Here is a 22,857-nt window from a genome sequence, read left to right as displayed (position 1 = left end):
AAAGAAAAAAATACAATCCCCTTATTCAGTCATCACCTTGATGACTTTTAGTCTTTTGGGTGATTACTGAATAAGGGAATTGAGATTTTTTTTTTCTTTTGGGTCGGATCTGGGTGGAGAAACATTTTTTTTACACATGGCATTAGTTATAATTAAAAAAAACCAAGAAAAATATTTTAAAATAGGGTAAATGGGTTATGTCCGTTCAAAAGGACAAATATACACTATTTGTGTAACATCGAGATAGATATACACCACTTTTCTAACAGAGGGTAAATTCGCTCTAAATCACAAAGTTGAGGGGTATATTTGCCCCTTTTCCCTATTGTTAATTATTGTTTCTTTTCTTTAGTTTACAACACATTTATCTTTCCTCTCATTTTTTTTTAATTATTTATTTATCTTATTTTTAGAATTTCAAATGTCGTTCTTTCCAACTTGTGATACCTTTTGTATTTAAGAAGATCTTTTATGTTACTAAAATAAGAGGAAAAAAACTACTGCTTAATGCCTTCACTCTTCCTGAACAATGGAAGCAAACCATCCATGATTAATATGGTGAGAATATTTATTCTTGAGATGATTCATATTATCTTCCATCATTTGCGCAATCATGCAATATATATGTTAATGATTTATGAGGAAAAATCTCATACAAAAAGGAAAGAAGCTTTTTTTTTTAATCTTTTCATATGTAGCAAAACATAACTAATTAATTTTTTTTTTTAAAAAAAAATAATTGAGGAGGACGAGTCATGGTGAGAGATAGGTTTGGTGAATGTAACTCCAACATTCAGTTAACTTTAAATTCTTATTAAAAGATACAAATATCGATTTCATCAATATTTTTATGTTTATCTTTTTATTTTGATTTTGCTTATTTCAAATACAAAGTATACATCCTTTAAGGAAAAGATTTCAACACAATTTGACTCAAAGATTTAAAAAGATTTTGACATAAAAAATTTAAAATTCATGTTACAAAGGTATGAGGAACTTGTCTTCCTAATAAATTTTTGTTTGCTAATAAATTTTGTATATCATTCTATAAAATTTTGTTTTTCAATATATAGCTAATAGTAATTATGTAAATATTTTTATTTGTGCGAATTAGTGTGTTTGAGATGAAAAATAAACAAAATATTTTCTTTAGTCAAGTGAATATATGTTTTTATTCACGATCGTGCGAAGCACATTTTAATTAACTTAACAATGTACTGTAAATAATATATTAGAAATTTTTCAGAAGTATTGCTCGTTTATGTTTTTCATCAACTGGATGTACATTTCATTTATCATTTTCCTTCTTGTAATAGTTTAAGGTCAAAATACTCTTTTAGAAAAGAGTTTAATTTCTTTTTTAAATAGAGAAATAGCTAATTCTTTGTGCATTAAGTATTAAGAATAGGATACACATCTAGTTGATATATATAATATATTCACTTGATGGCTTGATCTCAAACAGTTCACTTGAGAAAACACGTTGTAGACATTTTTTAACACTGCAATTTCCAACTGCAAGAAACCCAAGAGTACACATTTGGTTTCTAAGAAACAAAAACGAAGTTGTCATGGTACGTGCCGTCGCACAACGACAACAACATGGACAGTGTAATTTCACAAGTGGAGTACGGGGAGGGTGAAGTGTACGCTAACCTTATCTCTACCTCGTAGAGATAGAGACACTGTTTTTGATAGACACTCGACTCAAGTAAAGCATTCCACAACAGTTAGGAAAAGGGGATACGGAAATAATGCAAGTAGTAATAACAACGACATAGGAAAAGAAGTACATAGCATCCGGGAAAAAGACAAAAAATAACAACGAAATAATGCGATAATCGAAGCACAAGAAACACAAGCGGTAACAGAATTAGACGAACAAGAAACTACGAGAAAAGAGCTAATACTACTAGTAAGAAATTAGGTATAGACACGACCACCAGGCCTAGTCCCGCAGGAAATCGAGAGAACGCCCTTCTACCAACTAACCTTCTACCTAATTCGCAGCCTCTAGATTGATATTTTGCTTAGACTTCAATTTTCAGTTAGAAAGTTCTACTGCCTCACTTAACAATAATTTTTCCTTTCTGCTGAAGTAGCTATTTTGAACACTTGTAACTGTAAAAAGAGTGATATAATGCAACTTTTTACCACATAAATTACATCATAATTAAATGGCTTCGACAATACCATATCTGAGTATATTTGTATATTTCATTTGAATATTCCTTTAAGGATGCAAATTAGTAGATGATCTTGTAGTGAGTGAAGGCCTCATTTGCACAATCTGTTCTACATCAACACCAATTTTCTTGGCAGCAAATCCAGCCTCAAAGAAGCGTTTTACGGCATCTTCCATATAAGCTTTCCCTTGTCTTACAGTCATGCCCTTGCCTATCTTTTCTGGATAGCTTGTTAGAAGATGATCTCCTTTTAGAACCGCCGCGAGTTGAACTAGCTCTTGCTGGAATTCACTTATGTTTGCATCTTCATTTGCTTCTCCCTTTCTGATCTTTGTTGGAGTTGGAAGTTTCTCTGTGGAAAATTTTCAAAGAGGGTATACAAAGTTAGGTTACACAATGTTTGAGGAACTAAGAAGACTGAAAAGAACATAGGCAATCACTTTGTAAAATCCATATGACAGAAAAGAACATAGGCAATCACTTTGTAAAATTTATATGACACAGTTTGAATAGGTACGGAGTTTTTAATAAGAACGAAGGTTTTCGAAGCTTGTACTATATATTAAACATGTACTATTGTTTGTGTGGCTATAATTTTGACACTTGTGGTCTTTAAACAAGTCGTAACATTGCTTAGTTATAAGTTGTAAGAAATGTTAAAGTTGATTGCTTCAAATTTAGAAGTGTGTTATATATATATTTTTTTTTAACGGATTAGAAAATAAAGTGTGTCACACAACCAGAAGGTAGACATAGGTGATAAGAATAATAAGTGGTTTTTCCTAATAAGAGGTGGCTTGGATACAATGAAACATATGTATATGGTTTCTTCATTTGTCTTGATTTACCCATATCGGATGGGTACCACAAGGATCTGCATACTTTAATGTGAATTCTAAAGATAGTACAATTGTAGTTGATACAAAAATGATGATGATATGAAATGAGCTAAAGTGAATAAGTGAAGATTCATATAATCGATCCTAATTTATTTGGGACCAGGCGTAATTATTATTTTTAAAGCTAATACATAACTGCATGCACCCGCAATCAATACTTATACATACCCGTAACATAGATATGTACTTGTAAAGGAGTCCATACAAATATAATTAACACCAGTACCTTATTGCTCTTTGATATTATATACTCCTACTTACTAAATAAAATTAGAGGTGAATTTAGTATTTTAAATCAATGGGTACAAAGTACTATTCTATCGCATACCACTTCACAACAATGTAACTCAATTATGGTTCGAACTCATGACGTGCTCCTGACACAATATTACTTTATACCAGCATACTACATCCGTCACCAAATTAAAATATTTTGCTAGTACAAAAACTATCATATCTCAACACACTATTAATTGTTATTATTCTTCTGAAATTGAATGTTAAGTATTTTAAGTTTGAGATTACTAACCAGGGCAATCAGTTCTGGGTTCCTTCCTAGTTTGTAGAATATGTTCAAAAGTGCCAGCCCATGCATCCCTTTTAGTAAGAAAAGGTGATGGCAAATTAAAGATCTTCTTCACCGTTGCCGCAATTGATGAATGTTCATATTCCGAAGTCGGAAATGGCGACCCATTAGGACCATGAACAACTGCAACCAAAAAAAAAAAAAAAGTCATATTTTCAGATGTGCAACAAATTGGAAGCCATAGGCATATTTTTTTTTTTTTGTTATCCATCCGGTGTTCGATATCCGCATTGGAGCTCGACTAAATCAGGATTCGTGCTGGGTAATCCGACATTGGGGGGGGGGGGGGGGGGCAAAGTACTCCCTAACAATGATAACTCCGTACGCAAGGGGCTCGAACTCGAGACCTCTTGGTTAAGGATGGAATAGTACCAGCCACTACACCACAACCCTTGTTGGTATGTTATTATACGTAAAATAACACATGAAATAGTGATGTTTCATTTACACATCTCCTCTTTCATAGACATAGATTTTTTTTTTTTTTTTTTAAAGAGGAAATAAGATCTCTTGGCCTCTTACAATTTGAATAGAAGAAAATGACTTTTTCAGATCTCTTATGTGTAAAAAATCAAGATCTCTTGTAAAAGGGTCATAAAACTAAAAAAAAATTGTAAGGGGCCAAATAACCATTTCTCCCTTTACTAGGTTTTATGGATTTACAAATAGTGTTTTTGTTATATCGTCTTTTTCACATGAATTGATAAAATATAAAATAAAATCCGTCAATAAATACATGAAATCTTTACAAAGTCATTCTCTTCTATTCAAACTGTAATTGGTTAGGAGATCGCTTGTTCTCCTTTCATACATCGATTTAATGTGATAACATATTTTAAGTCAAATTAGAACTAAGATCTAACTGAATATTTTATGTATCACATTCGATTAAGCAATACACGATTGAAGCCACACATTAGGATACTTGGTTTATTTTGTTCACCTAATTCTTGATATGCAGGATTCAATCCTTTTCAAAGGAGTAATATCTAATGTATCTCTTCAAAGAAGATAATACAAGATTGAAAAGAAGTTATAATAAACAAAGGGGTAAACTCACGATTTCGAAGGACTAGTCTTTATGAATATTTTTACTACTAAACTAATGAATATTTACCATTTGTTACTAGGAAGATATATAGTTTTATACCTTTATTTTTAGTTATAATATTTTTTTGTTATTGTTGTTGTACTCCTCAGAGTCGCATGGATAATGTAAAGAAAGAAAAGAATAGTAAATTACGTGCCAAATAAACTCAAAATATGAATCATTTTCCGTACTTAACATGGTAGAATTGATATTTGTTCATCATAATTAATGTAATAAAATTTAAAACCTAAAATCTATATTTGGAATTACAAAACTAATACATACTCCTACATATTAATTACGCTGCATATTGTTTAGATTATGGCAACAAAAAATTGATAAATTATGACATTAAAAAGTTGATTGGACATGAAAAAAGAGGATATATTCGAGGCAAAAAGCAACATTATCGTCCTCTTTCTCGTGTGAAAAAGACCACTTCTGGACACATCTTTTTCCTAAAAAAATTCAGCAAAATCATCATCTACATCTTCACATGTTACATCACTTGAAGTGGGATATAGTGGCAGCAATAAATTTGGATTTAAAGCATTTCACACCATTAATTAAAGCTTCTATTTTTATTTTATTTTTTTTGTCCAAAACCATTGATAAAAGTTGTGAAATGATCGGATCCAGCAAGTGATGTGTGACTTGTTGACACATAGAAAAGCATTCATTTGTTGACAAATATTCCATCATCGAGTATATAACTCTACACACCACTACTAAGAAGCGTGGTGAGGTTAAAGTGAGGTTAAAGTTTTGAATTCGAGCTCTAGGAATAGAAATGTTTCTGATAGAAAACCTGATAGGAAAATTTCATATATCCACTAAAATCTATATCAAATTGGAATTAAAAGATATACATACTCCTACATATTAATTACGATGCATATTGTTTAGATAATATGGAAAATAAGATAAATTTTATATAAGTTAAGTTCAATTATTCAAAGTGTTTATTTACATGTTGGATAGTTTCAAATGGGAACAGGTGACTTCAAAGGTCACGGCGATTCGGCGGTAGTGTGTACTTTTGACTAATTATCTCCTCTTTAGTGGAAATTAATTCAATTTAGCTGTGTATTTTATTCTAGTGCTTAAATTTTATTCTGATGATACAATCAAAGTTCAAAATTATTTTGGAAGAAAGTAGTCAGAAGCGTGTTCTAGAATGTAGGTGCGCTGTTCAAAAGGATCACTCAAAACATGAAACTATTTTGAAGTAAGTTGAAAGTATTTAAAATCATTAAATATTACTTCCTCCATTCACTTTTACTTGTCAAGTATACTAAAAATAAAATTTCACTTTGACTTGTCCACTTTAGCATATCAAGGAAAGACAAACTTTTTTTTCCTTCTTGTTTTACCCTTAACATTAATTAATCATTTTCAAATCATTCTCCAAGTTCAATGAGATTATACACCAATTAATATGAGTATTATAGTAAAATACATATTTCATTTATTAATTATTAAAGGGCGTGTAAAGTCAAAAGTAAATAAGTAAAAGTGAACGGAAAAAATATGTCTAACTAGCAAAAGTTTATTCTGATCCGAGTTATATATATCAAGATATTAATTAATTAATAATTATAATAAAGTGATAAATTTTATATAGAATACATATCATACAATTGGTACTTTACATGTTGGATATTCCAAATAAATATTGAGCATCTAATGGTCATTACGATTCGGCGGTAGTGTGTACTTTTGACTAATTATCTCCTCTTTAGTGGAAATTAATTTCTAGTTTGTGATATTTTTTCTATTGCTTAAATTACAATCTGATGATGCAATCAAATAAGTTCAAAATTATTTTGGGATAAAGTTCAGTTTCGGATTGTTCTAGAATGTTGGATATTTCGCTGTTCAAAATTTGATCACTCAAAACACGAAACTATTTTGAAGTAAGTTAAAAGTATTTAAAATCATTAAATATAATTGCATTCAATAAAAAAAAGCCTTCAGTTCAAATTGATTAAAAAATAAAATTTCACATAGTAAATCCATACACTAAAAGCATATCGGAAGGAAAGACAAATTTTTTTTCTAAGTGTCATATTAAAATTAATTACTCATTTTCAAATCATTCTCCAACTTTTAATGAGATTATACACCCTAATATGATATTTGATAGTAAAATACATATTTCATTTATTAATTATTAAAGGGCGTGTAAAGTCAAAAGTAAATAAGTAAAAGTGAACGGAAAAAATATGTCTAACTAGCAAAAGTTTATTCTGATCCGAGTTATATATATCAAGATATTAATTAATTAATAATTATAATAAAGTGATAAAGTTTGTACCAGATATACATATCATACAATTGGTACTTTGATGCATGCAGGGAATATTCCAAATAAATATTGAGCATCTAATGGTCATTACAATTTAGAAGCAAAGATAATATAATATACTCTCCTAGCAAATCTAGCTCAATATCTATCTATTAAACTAAACATATAGCAAATGGAACTCAGTTTAAACGATTTTTACTATTCTTTCAATAATTTTTCAAATGTTTTAACTAATAAAATTATGATTTATTGTGATCTTTTTATAAAGTTTCTAAGTATATAAATCTTGTTCCAACAAATAAGTAATCAAAAATTAAATCCATTAATCTACATTATCTGAATCTTACTATATTTCTTAGTATTTAACTTAAAAAATACCGATCGATCGTGTAAAGCGTTTTTGCAATTAGCATAATGTAACATATAACAGTGGGTTATCAGTCTTGTTTTTGATATTACTAATTCCACTTAATTACGAGCTGCTATATGTGACTATTTTTGATATATATGACCTAGTAATATAAAAAAAATTATAATATGAGAGTAAAATAGAAGGGAAAACAAGGCTTAACACATACCCAACCCTTTAAATTGTCAAGATATTTCATTTAGACACTCGAATTAAACCTTGTTCCAATTGAACACCTCAACTTCTAATATAGAGTATTTCAATTAGGCACTTTTGGTTCTAATTTTGGGATTTTTTTATTATTTTTTTTGCGTTTGTTTTCATTCGTCTATGAGGTAGTTAAGTTAATCACATAAAATATGTCATCTCCTTTAATTATACGCATTAGCCTCAAGTAAATAATGACGGGGGTTTTACGACTTATTCAGGCGAATGTGTATAATTAAGCGAGATGATATAATTTATATAGTTAACTTAACTACCAAATAGATGAATGAAGATACATGCAAAAAAAATTCTAAAATTTGAATTGAAGTTTATAATTGGAACTTGTTATTAGGAGTTGAGGTATTCAATTGGAATAGAACTTATTTTGAGTGTCTAAATAAAATATTCTGACAAGATTAAGGGTTACAATAGATTGGTATTTATGGAGTTAAAAGTGATTATACCTATGCCCTTTATGATCCAAGGAGAGATGATAATAGTAGGAACTCTCACACCCAATCTATCAAACTTGAAATCGAACGGTTCTCCCACAATTCCATCTGGGCTAGGGACCCCACTGACAGGTGTAGGGACATGATCAAAGAACCCACCATGTTCATCGTACATAATCACTACTACTGTTTGGTTCCACTGTGGGCTTGCTCCTAGTGTTTGTACACCTCCTTTACAAACATCTGTCCTTGATATACATCGTATGATGGGTGATCTATCGCTAGAAGGTTAGTAGGTAATTGAGTGTTATAACATTTTTATGAGGGAGACATAGGGGACAAGTCCATTTTCTCCTTATTTGGTAATAGTATCTAGTATCCGCATTCTATCTTATTCTTCTTTTATTACTATTTGTTATTTCATTTGCTTTGTTCATCTTCCTTTTGCTATCATTATTTTCCTTTTTACCTTGTTTTGATTATACTTCTTTTGAATCAGGGGTCTATCGAAAGCAACCTCTCCACCCCACAAAAATAGGAATAAGGTCTGTGCACATCCTACCTCTACAGACCCTAAGTACAGGATTACACTGAGTATCTTCTTGTTGTGAGGGTAAAATAGAGGGGAAAAACAAATTTAAAAAAAAAATAGATTGGTATATGTATAAAGTGATCGTACCTGTGCCCTTTTGGATCCAAGGAGATATCATGATAGTAGGAACTCTAACACCCAATCTATCAAACTTGAAATCGAACGGTTCTCCCACAATTCCATCTGGGCTAGGGACCCCACTGACAGGTGTAGGGACATGATCAAAGAACCCACCATGTTCATCATAGGTAATAACTAGTAGTGTTTGGTTCCACTGTGGGCTTGCCCTTAGAGTTTCGTACACCTCCTTTACAAACATCTGGCCTTGATATACATCGTGTGATGGGTGATCATCGTTAGCCGGTTGTAACTTTGAGTCCATGTATCGCTGCTCCACCACAACATATCCTGGTACATAGAGATGTCACATTATTATAAGTTTAGTTATACTGGATGGTAAACCGGTAATCGAATACTTTACTTGATGTGTTGAATTTTAGACATAGAAATTAAAATACTACATACTTGTTTATGCTAGTTTTTATACATAAAATAATTTAGGGTCGACTCACCAAGTCCCATTGAAATAGTATTCACAGAAGTAAAAAGCACCTGCTATTCATTGGTTATTAGTGGTATCCCGAACATGTCTGAATTGAAATATGACTTTCAAATCACTTTAATAGCCTATTTGGCTAAGTTTCTAAAATCAGCTTAGAAAAGTTTTTCAAAAAAGTACTTTTGGCGAAAAACAGATTGTTTTTGGACAATAAATTTAAAAACCCTTTTTGAGCAGCAATTAATATTTGGCCAAGATTTTAAAAAATACTTCCAAGTGTATTTTTCTCAAAAGTATTTTTCAAAAAGTGCTTTTGGATAAAAGTTATTTTATTTAGCTTGTAAAAAACTGCTTCTGCTAATTCCCAGAAACACTTATTTTATCCCAAAAGCTTGACCAAACACCTTACTTTTTTTAAGATAAGCACTTTTGGAGAAAAATAATCTTGACCAAACAAGCTATAATGTAATTATCTGTAATTAGCTTAATTAGTGACATGATCTAAGGCAAGTAATCTCCTAGCATCATTTGTGCCAACATTTAATACACTATAAGTAAATATAAAATAAATCCTAAAACACTGAGTGGTCGTTTGGTGCACGGCCAAAATTATCTCGGGATTATAATCCCGCGATTAATTTATCCCATATCTTGAGACTATTTTATACCATTTTGGAGATGGTATAAAATAATCCCAGGATAAGTGGTATAAGAAGATATATCCCAGCTTATACCATGGGATACATTTTATACTTTATTTGGTACAAGATATAAATTTATCCAAGGATAAATTTATATCTTTTACCAAACATGATATAAAAAATTAGTGCTGGAATATCCCAGCTTATACCATGCACCAAAAGACCCCTGATTGATTGACTAGAATAAAAGTTAGATAAAAGTAAAAAGATTTAAACTATTACTCACTATGTATACCTTATATTCTAAGTATAACTCACTCAATCTGTTCAAACTGATCTTTATTGAACTTCCTAAATAGGCCCCAGTAAACGTATAAGAAAATGCTTGACTGTAAAATAGTAGTTATTATCGTATACTAATCTAAAATTATAAAAACTCATAAACTTTAAACAGTTTTCGTAAACTGCACGTTTGACATCCATACCTGGTAACTTTCCTGATTTGGCATGATTTTTGAAAGTGATATCATAAGGATGGAACTTTCCAACATACTTGAGCTTTCTTAAATTCAAGTAAAATAGAGTGGCCGGAATATTCTGATAATAAATTCCAAAATTTATTCCGGCATCGTCAAGGTTCTCGAAGATCGTTCTCTGCGGGTAGCCTTTAGCTAACAACGACGCTATATTTGAGGTGGCGCCGTGAGATGTGGCGGAGTGAACGTAGAGACGATTAGGTTGAGTCGATGCTGGCACCGACGCGAACCACCGGTCGAACACCGCAAATTCTGATACCAGGGTTTTGTATACTGCTACCTGATCAACAACACAAGCAATAAATTTTTAAAAGTCACTTATTTTATTTTTATATCAATAAAATTACTCAATTTATACTGTATTTAAAAATAAAAAAATAAAAATTGACTTGGGACGGCCCCTACAAACTTTTTTTTTTTAACCCACCCGATACCAAATAAAATTGGTGTTTTGACTTTATTTAAATAAAGCAATATTAAAAAATTATAGTTTAATGTAAAATTTTAACTGAAGACAATTACTTGCTAAAGAAAAGATTATAATGAAATATAGTGTTTATTTATTTATTTTTAAAAAAAAATTTTCAAGTGATTGAATTACCTCTTTTAATGACGTGTAGTGCTTTATTTAAAAATAATTTATTGGAGGAGGAAGCGCTCCTAACCTGATTTTTATCATATTCAAGATTTAAACCCGAGATTTTTAATTAAAGGTAGAGAAATTTGAAAGTAGGTTGAATTGGATTCACTGGAAAGAATGTAAGTTGAAACTTGAAAGTATAGTTGAATTGGACTCACTGGTTAGAATGGAAATTATACTAGCACGCATAAAAAGGAAAGGTATCAATATCTTGATTATTTGATATACAAATATTAAAGCCATAGTTATTTCAAAAAGAACCTGATGAAGAATGGAAAGAAAATTAGGTAAAACTAAAATTACGGAGTATTTAATATGTTCCGTAATTAATTTTAGGTATCAATACAAAAACAACTATTTGATACATATGTGGAGTACAAAGCATATTTTTATTAAACTCAATAAACTGGAGTAAAGAAAAAGATATAAACGTCAACTTCCTAGAGAATGCGTTCATATCTACCTTATTTTTTTAGAGAACTCTTATCCTCACCAAAAGCGAAACACTTTTAGCTTTAAGAGCGGTACAAATTAGTTATTATACATATCATCTAATAATTGCTAAGTGATACACTCTCCGGATAAAAAAAAAATGTCCACTTAGCCTTATTTTCTTGAGTAAAAAAAAAGTGTTCACTTATCAAATTAAGAAAGAATTAACATTGTTTTTTCATATTTGCCCCTATTAAGTGTCATATGATCAAATTTCAATGCTTATTTAATTAGGGGTAGTTTAATCAAATTATCTATTTTTATCTAGAAATTAGTATTTTCTTAAGAGGTGTGCAAATGCCTAAGTGGGCTTTTTTTTTATCCGGAGGAGTAAAAGTTTATATATCTATGACATATGTCTTGTATTCACATTTCACAGGGTTGATACGAACATCGAGTGAGGAGACAAATTTCGTAAAAAACTTTTACTATCTTCTTTCCCAAAAACAAGAGACAGACATGTTCAGAATACAAGAATTACTACACCTCATTTTCAGTGTGAGATTTAATATGTACTTATTTTGCTTAAAAATAAAATAAATTACTCCCTCCGTTTCAAAATGTTTGTTTTACTTTTCTTTTTGGTTCGTTAAAAAAAAAAAAAAATACATTTTTTTCTTTTTGTTAACTCTTTAATTCTAACCTTTCACATGACAAGTTAACACTACAAAGATTAAAGATATTTTGGTACATTTACATATCTTTCTACAAGAAATTGAAAGTTTTCTTTATATTTTTAATGGAAAAATGTAAGTCAGATTCAGACAAACATTTTGAAACAGAGGGAGTACATTATTTTCAATTTACGTGACACCTGTTGAATAACTTTTTCTTTTATCACAATCTTTTTGTGTCTTAAATACTTTGAGTTGTCAATTATTGTGACTTATATAGTTATTTTTTATTTGGCTTTCAAATATGTAAATTTTATTTTAAAAACTTAAACATTTCATATCTCAATTCACGGTGAAAATTAAAAAATTTGAATCTCGAAATCTAAATAGTGTTACGTAAATTAGGACAGAAAGAAATATCTTATAACTAAAGCCTTGTTTTATGTATCCTAAGGATTACGATTAGCAGCCTATTTGGATGGGCTTAAAAACCAATACATAAACAACTATTTGATAAGTTAAGTCAAATTTCTAATTATTTTTTTGGCTTATTTTAAGACAAAATAAACTGGTCAAACACTCAAAAAAACTGAAAACAACTTATAAGCTGTTTTTAGCAACTTATAAGCTACTCCAAACGGGCTTTATATAAAAGATTCCATAAGAATATAGGAGTAAGTATTAAAGTGTAAATATTACCATATCAGGTTGGAACCCATTCATGACCTGATCAGGCATATTAGAATCCATTGAAAGAGCTTGTTGAGCAAATCCATTCATTGGTGCTGGTTTTTTCGAACTATCATTAGACCCAAATATCTGCTCCCTTATTGCTTGAAATGAATGTCCTGGATCAGGATCAACATAATGAGACTTATCCCCGAAATAAACCCGACGGGACTTCGGGTCGGACGTCGAAACAGGGTTGGATTCCGAACCGTCCACGCCATTGATTTCCGGGTTGAGTTTCTTCATCCAACCTAACATGTGGTCGAATGACCTGTTCTCCATTACGAGAACCACCACCGTCTTTATTGGGCTGTTGCTGCGAGCAACAGCCCAATTATGGTGGTGGGTCCCTAATAGAATTAAAAAAAGTAATATCCTGGCGACAATACTGATCGTCACCAACAATGGAGATGTGTGATTTTTGGATGACATTGTGGGTGTGGGGGGTGGTGTCAGAAACAATGTATAGTGAATGTTAGAAATGGCCCGTGAAACTGACTAAAAGCTGGAATTTATAGTGTTGTGGGCGCAGAGTGGAGTGTGGTATATATGGTGGATGGACGCTTCCACATTGTATGTACTATTTTTGTTGCTTTGTTTGTTGGGAAACGCAAATATCTTCTTTAATGTAATCAATAAAGAGCGTAATCAGATAGATATAGCATTATTTTTACATTTAATCAGGGATGTGAAATTAAAGTTTGAAAATAAGAAAATATTATTTTATGTTTTATAATAAACAAACTCTTTGATAGTAATCGCTTTCTTCTTTAAGAAATCTAATGTAGGCAAAATCATACTCCATTCTATTTATGTGATGTTATTTAATTGAACACCAATTTTAAAACGATTTAAGAGGGTAGTGGGTCCCGGGGGTGTGGGACAATGCAGTGAGTGGGAAAGTAGCCCGTGAAACTGACTGAAAGTTGGAATTTATTGAGTTGTGGGCACGGAGTGGAGTTTGTTGCTCTGTTTGTGGGGAAACACAAATATCTTCTTTAATGTAATCACTAAACATTATGATAAGGATGAATTATTACGTTGTTTTGTTTTTCATAACAAAACAACGTTTGGTTATACTTGGACTGTTTCCTTTTGAAAAAAATTTAAAGTTGAATTTGGAGTTTGAAAAAGTGACGTTTGACTAGTTTTTGAAGTGAATCTTTTTCCACTCTCAAATTTTTTACCTTTATCAAGTCAAATGCATGTCTAAATATGTTTCAACTTTTTAAATATCTTTTTCACGCTTTTTTCAAATATCACATTTCTTTTGTCCAAACGCCTACTAGATCTTTCAAGTTTGTAAATGAAGAAACACTCTGAGAACGTTTCTTCATTAATAGATCTTATGTCAATAGAATCATAATAAGTTGGATCAATAAATCTAAAATAGTATATAGATAAACTAAAAATGGAAAAAGAAATATACTCTTTAGAAAATGGTTACTACTCCATCCATTCTATTTTATAGGAGTAAGAATTAAAGTGTAAGATATTAAAATATCAGGTTGGACCTAAATTAAAGATGTGATCAGTGCATATTTTTGAATCCATTGGTTATAGAGCTTGTTGAGATCTTTAAATCATTAACATTGGTGCTGGTTTATTTTTTAAATAAATCTAAAATAAAAAGTAAGACGCTTAAATTGGGACCGAGGGTAACTTTAATGCTAAGTTATACGGTTATAGACATAGTGGTGAACTTTATTATTATCATGTGAAAAAGAGAAAATTAGGCCAATGTAGAGGAAAAGGGAACGGTATGATCTGGTGATAATCAGGGAGGTTCAAGTTTTTCGGCAAAAGATGGGGATGCATTTATTGCTTTTCTTGTCAAATTATAATAGTATAATTAATTATTTAAATTCTTATAGTGACGGTATAACAAATATTTATACCATTAGATTTAGCAAAAACTTATAAGTATGTCCTTAATGATAAAATATATTAATATGATGGTATAAAAATCGAGTGCAAATAAATTATTATTATCAAATTTACTCATACTCCATCAATATAAATGGACAACCTACAACACCATTTCCTGCTACAAAAGGTCTAAGACAAGGGAATCCCTTTCCACCTTTTTTGTTTGTCCTGGCAATGAAATTTCTAACCAGAAGTCTGAAAGGGTTGAAATACAAGAAGGATTCCACTACCTTCCAAATGTGCTAAACTCAACATAGCACAATTGGGGTTAGCTCATGATATTTTACTGTTTTGCAGGGGTGATATAAAATCAGTCCAAGCATTGTTTGAGTGTTTTAATACTTTCTCTCAAGCCTCTGGCTTGGTGGCAAACAGTGAGAAAAGCTCTGTGTTCTTTGCCGAGGTCAAACAGCTAGTGCAACAGGGGATACTATGGTACTTGGGATTTGTAAGGGGTAGTTACCAATCAGGTATCTGGGAGTACCTTTAAGTAGTAAACGACTATCTATTATGTAGTGCAAACCCCTTTTGGATAAAATACTAAGCTAAATAACCAGTTGGACCTCTAAGTTTTTATCTTATGCTGGAAGGATACAATTGACAAAAAGTGTATTGTTCTCTATACAAATCTTTTGGTCCCAAATTGTAACACCTCATACCTTTAAACTAAGCCGTGCCTATGACTCAAGAATCCCGAAAGCCAAAAAGGGGGAATTTAAGTCGACAAAGGGAGTGGGTCCTACGGGTGGCATTCGACGGGACAATGAGGACGGAGTGATTGATTGAGCCCGTCAAAACTGCTGAAAGTAGGAACCTCGCTTTTGCAAACTCTTTGGACTTTCTCTGACTATTGACAAGAGGTCAAATATGACTTCTTTAATGTCGAACGTCGACGGACCAAATGATGCACCGTAAAAAATCAAACTCAAAATTTTTCTTTTAATTATCGATATGGATGACACGTATTACGTTGTTTTGTTTTTCATAACAAAAATCCCCCGATAACAAACAGTACAAATACGACACTTCATTCTAGAAAATCAGTTTTCATATTTCTCAAGCCCTAGCACGAAGGTTTTCTTCTCCCATCAATCCAAAACATCAAGGTAAGCCATTCCAAGCCCTTCCAAATCAATTCTAGCATGTATTCATGTATCTAACAAGGGTTCGTCATTCCTAAACTAGGGGTTTTAAGAAAACCCATCTCAAGGTTCAAAGTTCAGGCTGTTGGAATTCTATTACAAGTTTTGGAGTGTTTACAAGTATGTAAGGTTTCTATCTACGTCTGGGAACATCATTGTTCTTCCCCACACTACGTTCTTCCATAATTATACAAAAGTTCACCAAAAACTAGGACTGACATGTTTTGTAACCCTAAGTTCAAAATATACTATGTTTGTATGATTACTTCGTTATGTGTTCTTAATATTCCCATTTGGTTATTGAGAATTTATCCGTAATCCATGAAAACTCATACTTTACATTTCATGGGTTCTTAAATGCAAGATATGAGCTTTTATGTTTATTTTCATGAACTTCTACGTGTTTCTACTTTCGTACAAGTTATATTATATATTATCTTCATGTTGTAATACAAGCAAGAATCATGTTTTACAAGCAAGTTATATAATTCATGGGCTACAAAGCCAACTATATCCATGTTTATGTTTTGGGAGTTGCACAGAAATGAGAAACACTCTGTAGCCGAAACTACATATGCCATCATTAATAGACGGTACCTTCATGTTTACCCATTGTGGGTTATTGGATCTGATACAAGCCGAGCTTCATCAAGAATATCCATTTCAAGCCGAGCTAGGGATCACATCTTTGAAGACTTACTAGGTGTTTGGATTGAAGGCATAAAGCTCAAGAATATGCTAAAATGGAAGTATAGGCCTCATTTGGATGAAGTAGGGAGAAGAAGGCCTTTCTCATCTTTTCGAGAAGACTACTAACCAAACAAGGCCCTTACTTCATTAAGGGTATTATTGTAATACATAGTAGTCTTCCTTTTTCTATCTAGTATAAATACTATCTTAGTTTATTTCATTTGCGACTTTTATGATATGAAATATTGAAATTGTGAAAGAAGTCCATTGGGAGCATGAGAGATGAGAGCTTTTGAATTTTGGTTGACTTCTTTGTTGAGAAGGTTGGTTGCTCGGGACTTTGTTTCCCTTGAGGTCACCTTAAGAATTTGGTGTTTCTTTTGATGATAATATAGAGGTCTTAGTTTTCTATAACTTTGGTTGCTAAATGAATCTTAAGTTGTGTCAAATTATCTATTTTTTTCTTTTTCTTTTGTTTATCTTCTTAATTTCTCGTTTTAAGTTATCCGTTCTTGTATCAATAGACATAGAGCCTAAATTAGGTTTGTTTCAACAAATCTAGCTTGGGATTTGATTCTAAAAAAAAAAAAAAAAAAAAAAAATCGAAATTCAAAAAAAAAAAAAATCAAATTCGAAAATTCAAATTCGTGTTTGACTGTCCTTATTTGTTGTTTTTCACACTAGATTTGAGTTCCCTAGTGTTTTTTGAGTCTAGATCTTGCTTGAGTTTCAAGTTATTTGGAGTCATATTGAGTCATTTACCATTGTTGGAGCTTGAAGGTTTTAGAACTTGAATGTGAGTTTTGAAGAAGAAGTAGAAATTAGAGCTTGAAAGTCATTGGGTTGTATTCTCCTAGTGAAGAAGGTTAAGAATCCAAAATTTGAAGTGATTTGGAGTATTTTGAAGGAACCATATATTGCTATTTGAAGCTTTGAAGAACTCAAGAACAAAAAATTTTTGACACTTGAAAAATTTTCTAAGTGTTGGCAGATTTTGATCCAATATAGAGGGCATAACTTTGTGTGTATACGGAGTTTCCGGACCCATAATATATGTCTCAAGTTCAGAGAGTCTACTTTCCGAATCAACAAGCCGTTCATCAACCAGAGGTCTGTAGAAAAAGTTATAGGCGTTATAAAATATTCTGCAAGCTGTTCCGAAGTCTAAGTGTTGGTCAAAACTTCCAAAAATTTGTCAAGTGTTTGGCTAAGGTTTCTCACTTCTTCATCTTCTTTGATTCTCCTAGCTAATTAACAACTAGTAATTGATCCTTACTTGGTTGTTAATTAGTTCTTGAGTCCTTTCTTTCAAGCCAATTCTTTTCGGGGTCGTTTTACAACTTCATCGTTAATTTCTTGATTGTTTGAGTTTGTTTTAAATACTTTTTCTCTCGATAAGAATCCCTCTTGACCTCGAGTAGTGAACGGGACCAGTGAGATTAACAAGCTACAACCTGTGTAATTTGTGAGGCATTCAAACAGCTAGTGCAGCGTTTGGTGAGTTATTTTTTAACTAACGTAACGTGTTTGCTGCTTTGGGAGTTTTTAAATAGGTAATGACTAATCAAGGTGAGAAATGCAAGTTCCCACCGGTAAAACCTACAATTGTTGATTTGATACTGTTGCATGATATGAACAACAGTTGGAGATTGAATAGTCAATTTATCTAGAGAGTAGGATAGGATACGGAATGTAAGGAGAAACGACGAAGTGTGGTTGGTTCGAACTCATGGAACTACCTATGAAGAGAGGGACACAAGTATGTAGTGGACAATTGTGGGAGTCTTCTCTTTCCACAACCTATTCCACAAGAGACAATGAATGCAAGGTTGCAAAAATCTTCTCCCATGGAAACCTTGTCAACTAAAGGATTCTTCATGTGAACTTCAAGGTACGATAGCTAAACTCAACACTTCCAACTCTTTGAATGCACAAGTTTGTGATGTGAGTGTGAGTAGTAGCTTGTCATTGTGTGACTTTAATGATTCCTTACCATGTGATGATAATGTCATTGTTGAAAGTGTACACTAGTTGATCCTTTAGATGACCGATTGATTCTTGCAAGATTGATTTGTGTCCACTAGTGTTGACACTTGTGCTTTGAATGAAAATACATTATCATGTGATCAACTTGAGTGTAATGTTAGTCCACTAGTCGAAGAATTTTGTGATGTGATTAATGAATCTCCGATTAGTGATGATGTGGTTCTAGTTGATCATTTGAATGAGTGTGACACCCACCCTTGTTTGATGAATGTGGAAATGAGTCACTTGGCTTTATCTTTGTGTCAGTCGAGACTCGTTTGTGATGGTGATGTGTGTCATGTGGATAGTCATGTAAATGAAGGTGCTTTGAAAAATGACATTTGTCTTTTTGAGAATGAAATTACATGCTTCGGCTTACCATTGTTCATTGATTATTCTCTCTTTAAAGATAATGTCTTATTTGATGATAACATGACTAATGAGAGTGAAGTGCCTAGTGGAATGTATTGTAATGTTGAAAATGTAGCCACTTTTGGTGACTACATGGTATTTGAAAATCCACTATGGAATGACGACGCTCTTCCCTATGATAGAAAACTCCCCTTGGGAAATGATAATACACTTGTGGTGAAGGAGTGTTTTGAAAAGAGAGGTGATACTTGCTTGCAAAGTGTTAACTCTTCTTTGTGTGTTCAGTCTTAGTAGTATGCTTGATCATGTACTTGAATTTAATAGTGAAGCTACATGTGAAGACACCATAGATGAAGTTGTTTTGTGTGAAACCTTTCTTTACTATCTATTCGCATATGATGACATTCATGCTTGTGTTAGGGGTGCATTCTAATGGGGTAGATAGTCGTTCTCTTAGCCATTCGATGTGTGGATATTTTTCCCGTTTGACCCCAATGATATTTCAAATTTGTGTGTCATGTCTAGTAGAATCAATGTGGTATTGCCTTTTCGGTATTTTGAAACCATTGGTTCCTCTATGATATATTCATTTCATGTTCTTTGTGATAACCAAGTTCATAGTGCTCTATGAAAGAGCTTGTTCTTCTTAATCATGGTTGATACTTGGTTATATCACAAGTGTGTGCATATTTGGCATGTTCGTAGAGTAGGCTACTCTAACACTAACCCTCACTTTGAGGACCTTGTTGTTGCTTGTCTTCCCTATGGTTTTGCAAGGTTTAGATTCGAGGACGAATCCTTTTCAAGAATGGGAGAATGATACAAGCCGAGCTTCATCAAGAATATCCATTTTAGCTAGGGATCACATCTTTGGAGACTTACTAGGTGTTTGGATTGAAGGCATGAAGCTCAAGAATATGCTAAAATGGAAGTATAGGCCTCATTTGGATGAAGTAGGGAGAAGAAGGCCTTTTCATCTTTTGAGAAGACTACTAACCAAACAAGGCACTTACTTCATTAAGGGTATTATTGTAATAGCCATAGTAGTCTTATTTCTATCTAGTATAAATACTATCTTAGTTTATTTCATTTGGCGAGACTTTTATGATATGAAATATTGAAATTGTGAAATTGTAAGACTCCATTGGGAGCATGAGAGATGAGAGCTTGTTGAAGCTTTTGGTTGACTTCTTTGTTGAGAAGGTTGGTTGCTCGGGACTTTGTTTCCCTTGAGGTCACCTTAAGAATTTGGTGTTTCTTTTGATGATAATTTAGAGGTCTTAGTTTTCTATAACTTTGGTTGCTAAATTGAATCTTAAGTTGTGTCAAATTATCTATCTTTTCTTTTCCTTTTGTTTATCTTCTTAATTTCTCGTTTCCGCGTATCCGTTCTTGTATCAGGATCCATTCATGTTCATGTTCATGTCTTGTATCCCGGCAAGGTACAAGATGGCTTAGCTGGTCAGGCAGAGACCAAACGCCACGTTCTTACGTGGTGGTTACATGTCGGTTATACTAATGCTCTCCCACAGATTTCTTTACAAACTTAAAATATTTTACTCATGTTATGCATACATATTCATGTCAGATGATACTCATGTTCATGTTCAGTTTACAGTTTCAGTTTCAGTTCTATTATTTCATGTGCCATGCTTTACTTCATTTAGTTGCTTTACATACCGGTACAATTCAAGTGTACTGACGTCCCCTTTTATTTTCCCGGGGGCCTTTTTTACGATGCAGATTTACAGGACGACGGCTCAACATGTATCAGCTTTTGGTGAGCCCCATTCTATTCGAGGTTTTAGCTTTACTTATGTTTATTTCAGTCATGCAGTTAAGGTATGCCGGGGGTCTTGTCCCGGTAAACAACTTGATCATACTTATGTTAGAGGTTTCATAGACTAGTTAGTTATGTCATGTCAGATATTCAGACTTGTAGTCGTCTAGCCATTTTGGCTCATTATTATTATGTTTATTCAAACTATTTCGCATTATGATATTATGATATTTTCAGACTTATGATTTATGAAATCCCACACTTTACTTAAATTATGCATGTTTATAGTATATTACGCATTAGTTCATGCCCATGTTGAGTCAGCAAGCCATGTGGTTGGCTCGGTCACATGTAGTCAGGTGTCGAGTGTTGTGTTACGCCGTGCCATGATTCGAGCGTGACACAAATATTCACTTTACCTAAGAAAATCATCCAATTGATTGAGAGCACTTGTAGAATGTTCTTGTGGACAGGGGGTGTTGCAGTTAATAAGACTACACTTATAGCTTGGGACAGGTTATGCCTCCCCGAGTCAACAGGAGGACTTAACATTCTTGATCTGTTTGTTTGGAACAGAGCTGCTATGTGTAAACTATTCTGAAATTTATGTCAAAAAATGACAAATTGTGGATAAAATGAATACATTGCTACTATGAGAACAATAGGTCTGAATGATTCAAACTGCACAGGCATCTTGGATGGTGTAGAAAATTCTTAAGAGCAGCTACATATTTGGATCAATTAGGAATGCAGGAACAAGATCTTATGCAAATCCAACAGTTCTCCACAAAGAGAATGTACAACCAGCTCAGAGGTGACTTTCCAAAAGCAGCGTGGAGGAAACTTGTTTGTAATAACCATGATGCGCCTAGATGGATTTTTATATAATACTTAGCAATCCATGGTAGGTTACAAACCAAAGATAGAGTGGCCAGATGGAATGAAATAGAAGATCTATCATGTCCACCATGTGCTGGCCAATATGAGACATTAGAGCATTTATTTTTTCTCTGTCCAGTGTCAGGTGAGATTTGGAGAAGAGTGTTATACTGACAAGTGATTATGAGGAGTCCAACAATGTGGTGTGATGAAGTAAACTGGGCTATGATCTACGCAAAGGGGAACTCAGTTGGGGGGACACATTTATAGGATAAGCCTGGCAGCTGGTGTGTATTTGATATGGAAGGAGATAAACCTAAGACACTTTCAGCATAAAAGTAACAGCATCAGTACATTGACTGCTACAATTGTGCAAGAGGTATATTGTAGGGGAGCTATGCCAAGGAAGCTAATGGGCTGGATGCAGCATCTAGACAAATGTTCATACTAGATTTTGGGATCAACCAACAATTTTGTTAGGGAAATTTGCACGATTGTCCTTATTCGGGGGTAGTCCTTAATTTTTGCCCCTCAAATTGCTAGTCTTTAATTTTTCCCTTCGCCTTAAATATCCCGAGGTTCTGGGTTCAAACCCCGACTCAATCGGAAAAAAAAATTCACAAGGCAGAGTTTCGTTGCAAGACTAGGCCTATTCGGGCAAAAGGGCCTAACTTTTGTAGAATTCCAGCAGAGTAAAAAAAAAAAAAAAATTGCCTTAAGGAAGACTTTTAGCCTTGCCTTGCGAATTTTTTTTTCTTTAACTGAGCAGGGGTTCGAACCAGAAACTCGGGGTATATTTGGTCACTTTTTTAAGCGAAGGACAAAAATTAAAAACCAACAATTTCAAGGCTAAAAATTAAAGACCAGCGCCTTTGAAGGCCAATCCATGTAAAAAAATGGCTTTGTTAGCATAACTTTTGATAGTTAGTTGGTAATTTGAGTAGGGAGTAGTACCAAGATGGGGGCAGCTGTCCATACGTTGGTTTTGATACATGTACATAACTTTTACTTGGTTTGTGAATAAAAAAGTTGACAAAAAAAAAATTTACTCATGATATAGTTACATATAAAACATTACTTAGTAACATAGTAAATATGAT

General features: G+C 32.7%; 1 protein-coding gene across 1 annotated transcript; it reads right to left on the bottom strand.

Annotated features, from left to right (window-relative positions):
- Positions 1 to 2,138: 2,138 nt before the first annotated feature.
- Positions 2,139 to 13,488, bottom strand: LOC132032459 (non-specific phospholipase C2). The gene is made up of 5 exons (XM_059422078.1): positions 12,911 to 13,488; positions 10,415 to 10,745; positions 8,817 to 9,137; positions 3,615 to 3,794; positions 2,139 to 2,538 (listed from the first exon to the last, which is right to left on the bottom strand). Exons 1-5 carry the CDS (start codon positions 13,370 to 13,372, stop codon positions 2,234 to 2,236), a joined length of 1,599 nt encoding a protein of 532 aa, XP_059278061.1. The 5' UTR covers positions 13,373 to 13,488; the 3' UTR covers positions 2,139 to 2,233.
- Positions 13,489 to 22,857: the final 9,369 nt, after the last annotated feature.

Source organism: Lycium ferocissimum, chromosome 10, assembly GCF_029784015.1.
Source record: "Lycium ferocissimum isolate CSIRO_LF1 chromosome 10, AGI_CSIRO_Lferr_CH_V1, whole genome shotgun sequence".
NCBI classification, from domain to species: domain Eukaryota; kingdom Viridiplantae; phylum Streptophyta; class Magnoliopsida; order Solanales; family Solanaceae; genus Lycium; species Lycium ferocissimum.
This window is presented reverse-complemented; position numbering and strand designations above follow the sequence as displayed.

Excerpts from the sequence above, each read along its gene's own strand:
- LOC132032459 (XM_059422078.1), bottom strand. The coding sequence starts at position 13,372 with ATGTCATCCAAAAATCACACATCTCCATTGTTGGTGACGATCAGTATT. Across the intron at positions 9,138-10,414 it reads CAAATCAGGAAAGTTACCAG|GATATGTTGTGGTGGAGCAG; the intron begins GTATGGATGTCA and ends TCTATGTACCAG. Across the intron at positions 2,539-3,614 it reads ACCCAGAACTGATTGCCCTG|AGAAACTTCCAACTCCAACA; the intron begins GTTAGTAATCTC and ends AATTTTCCACAG.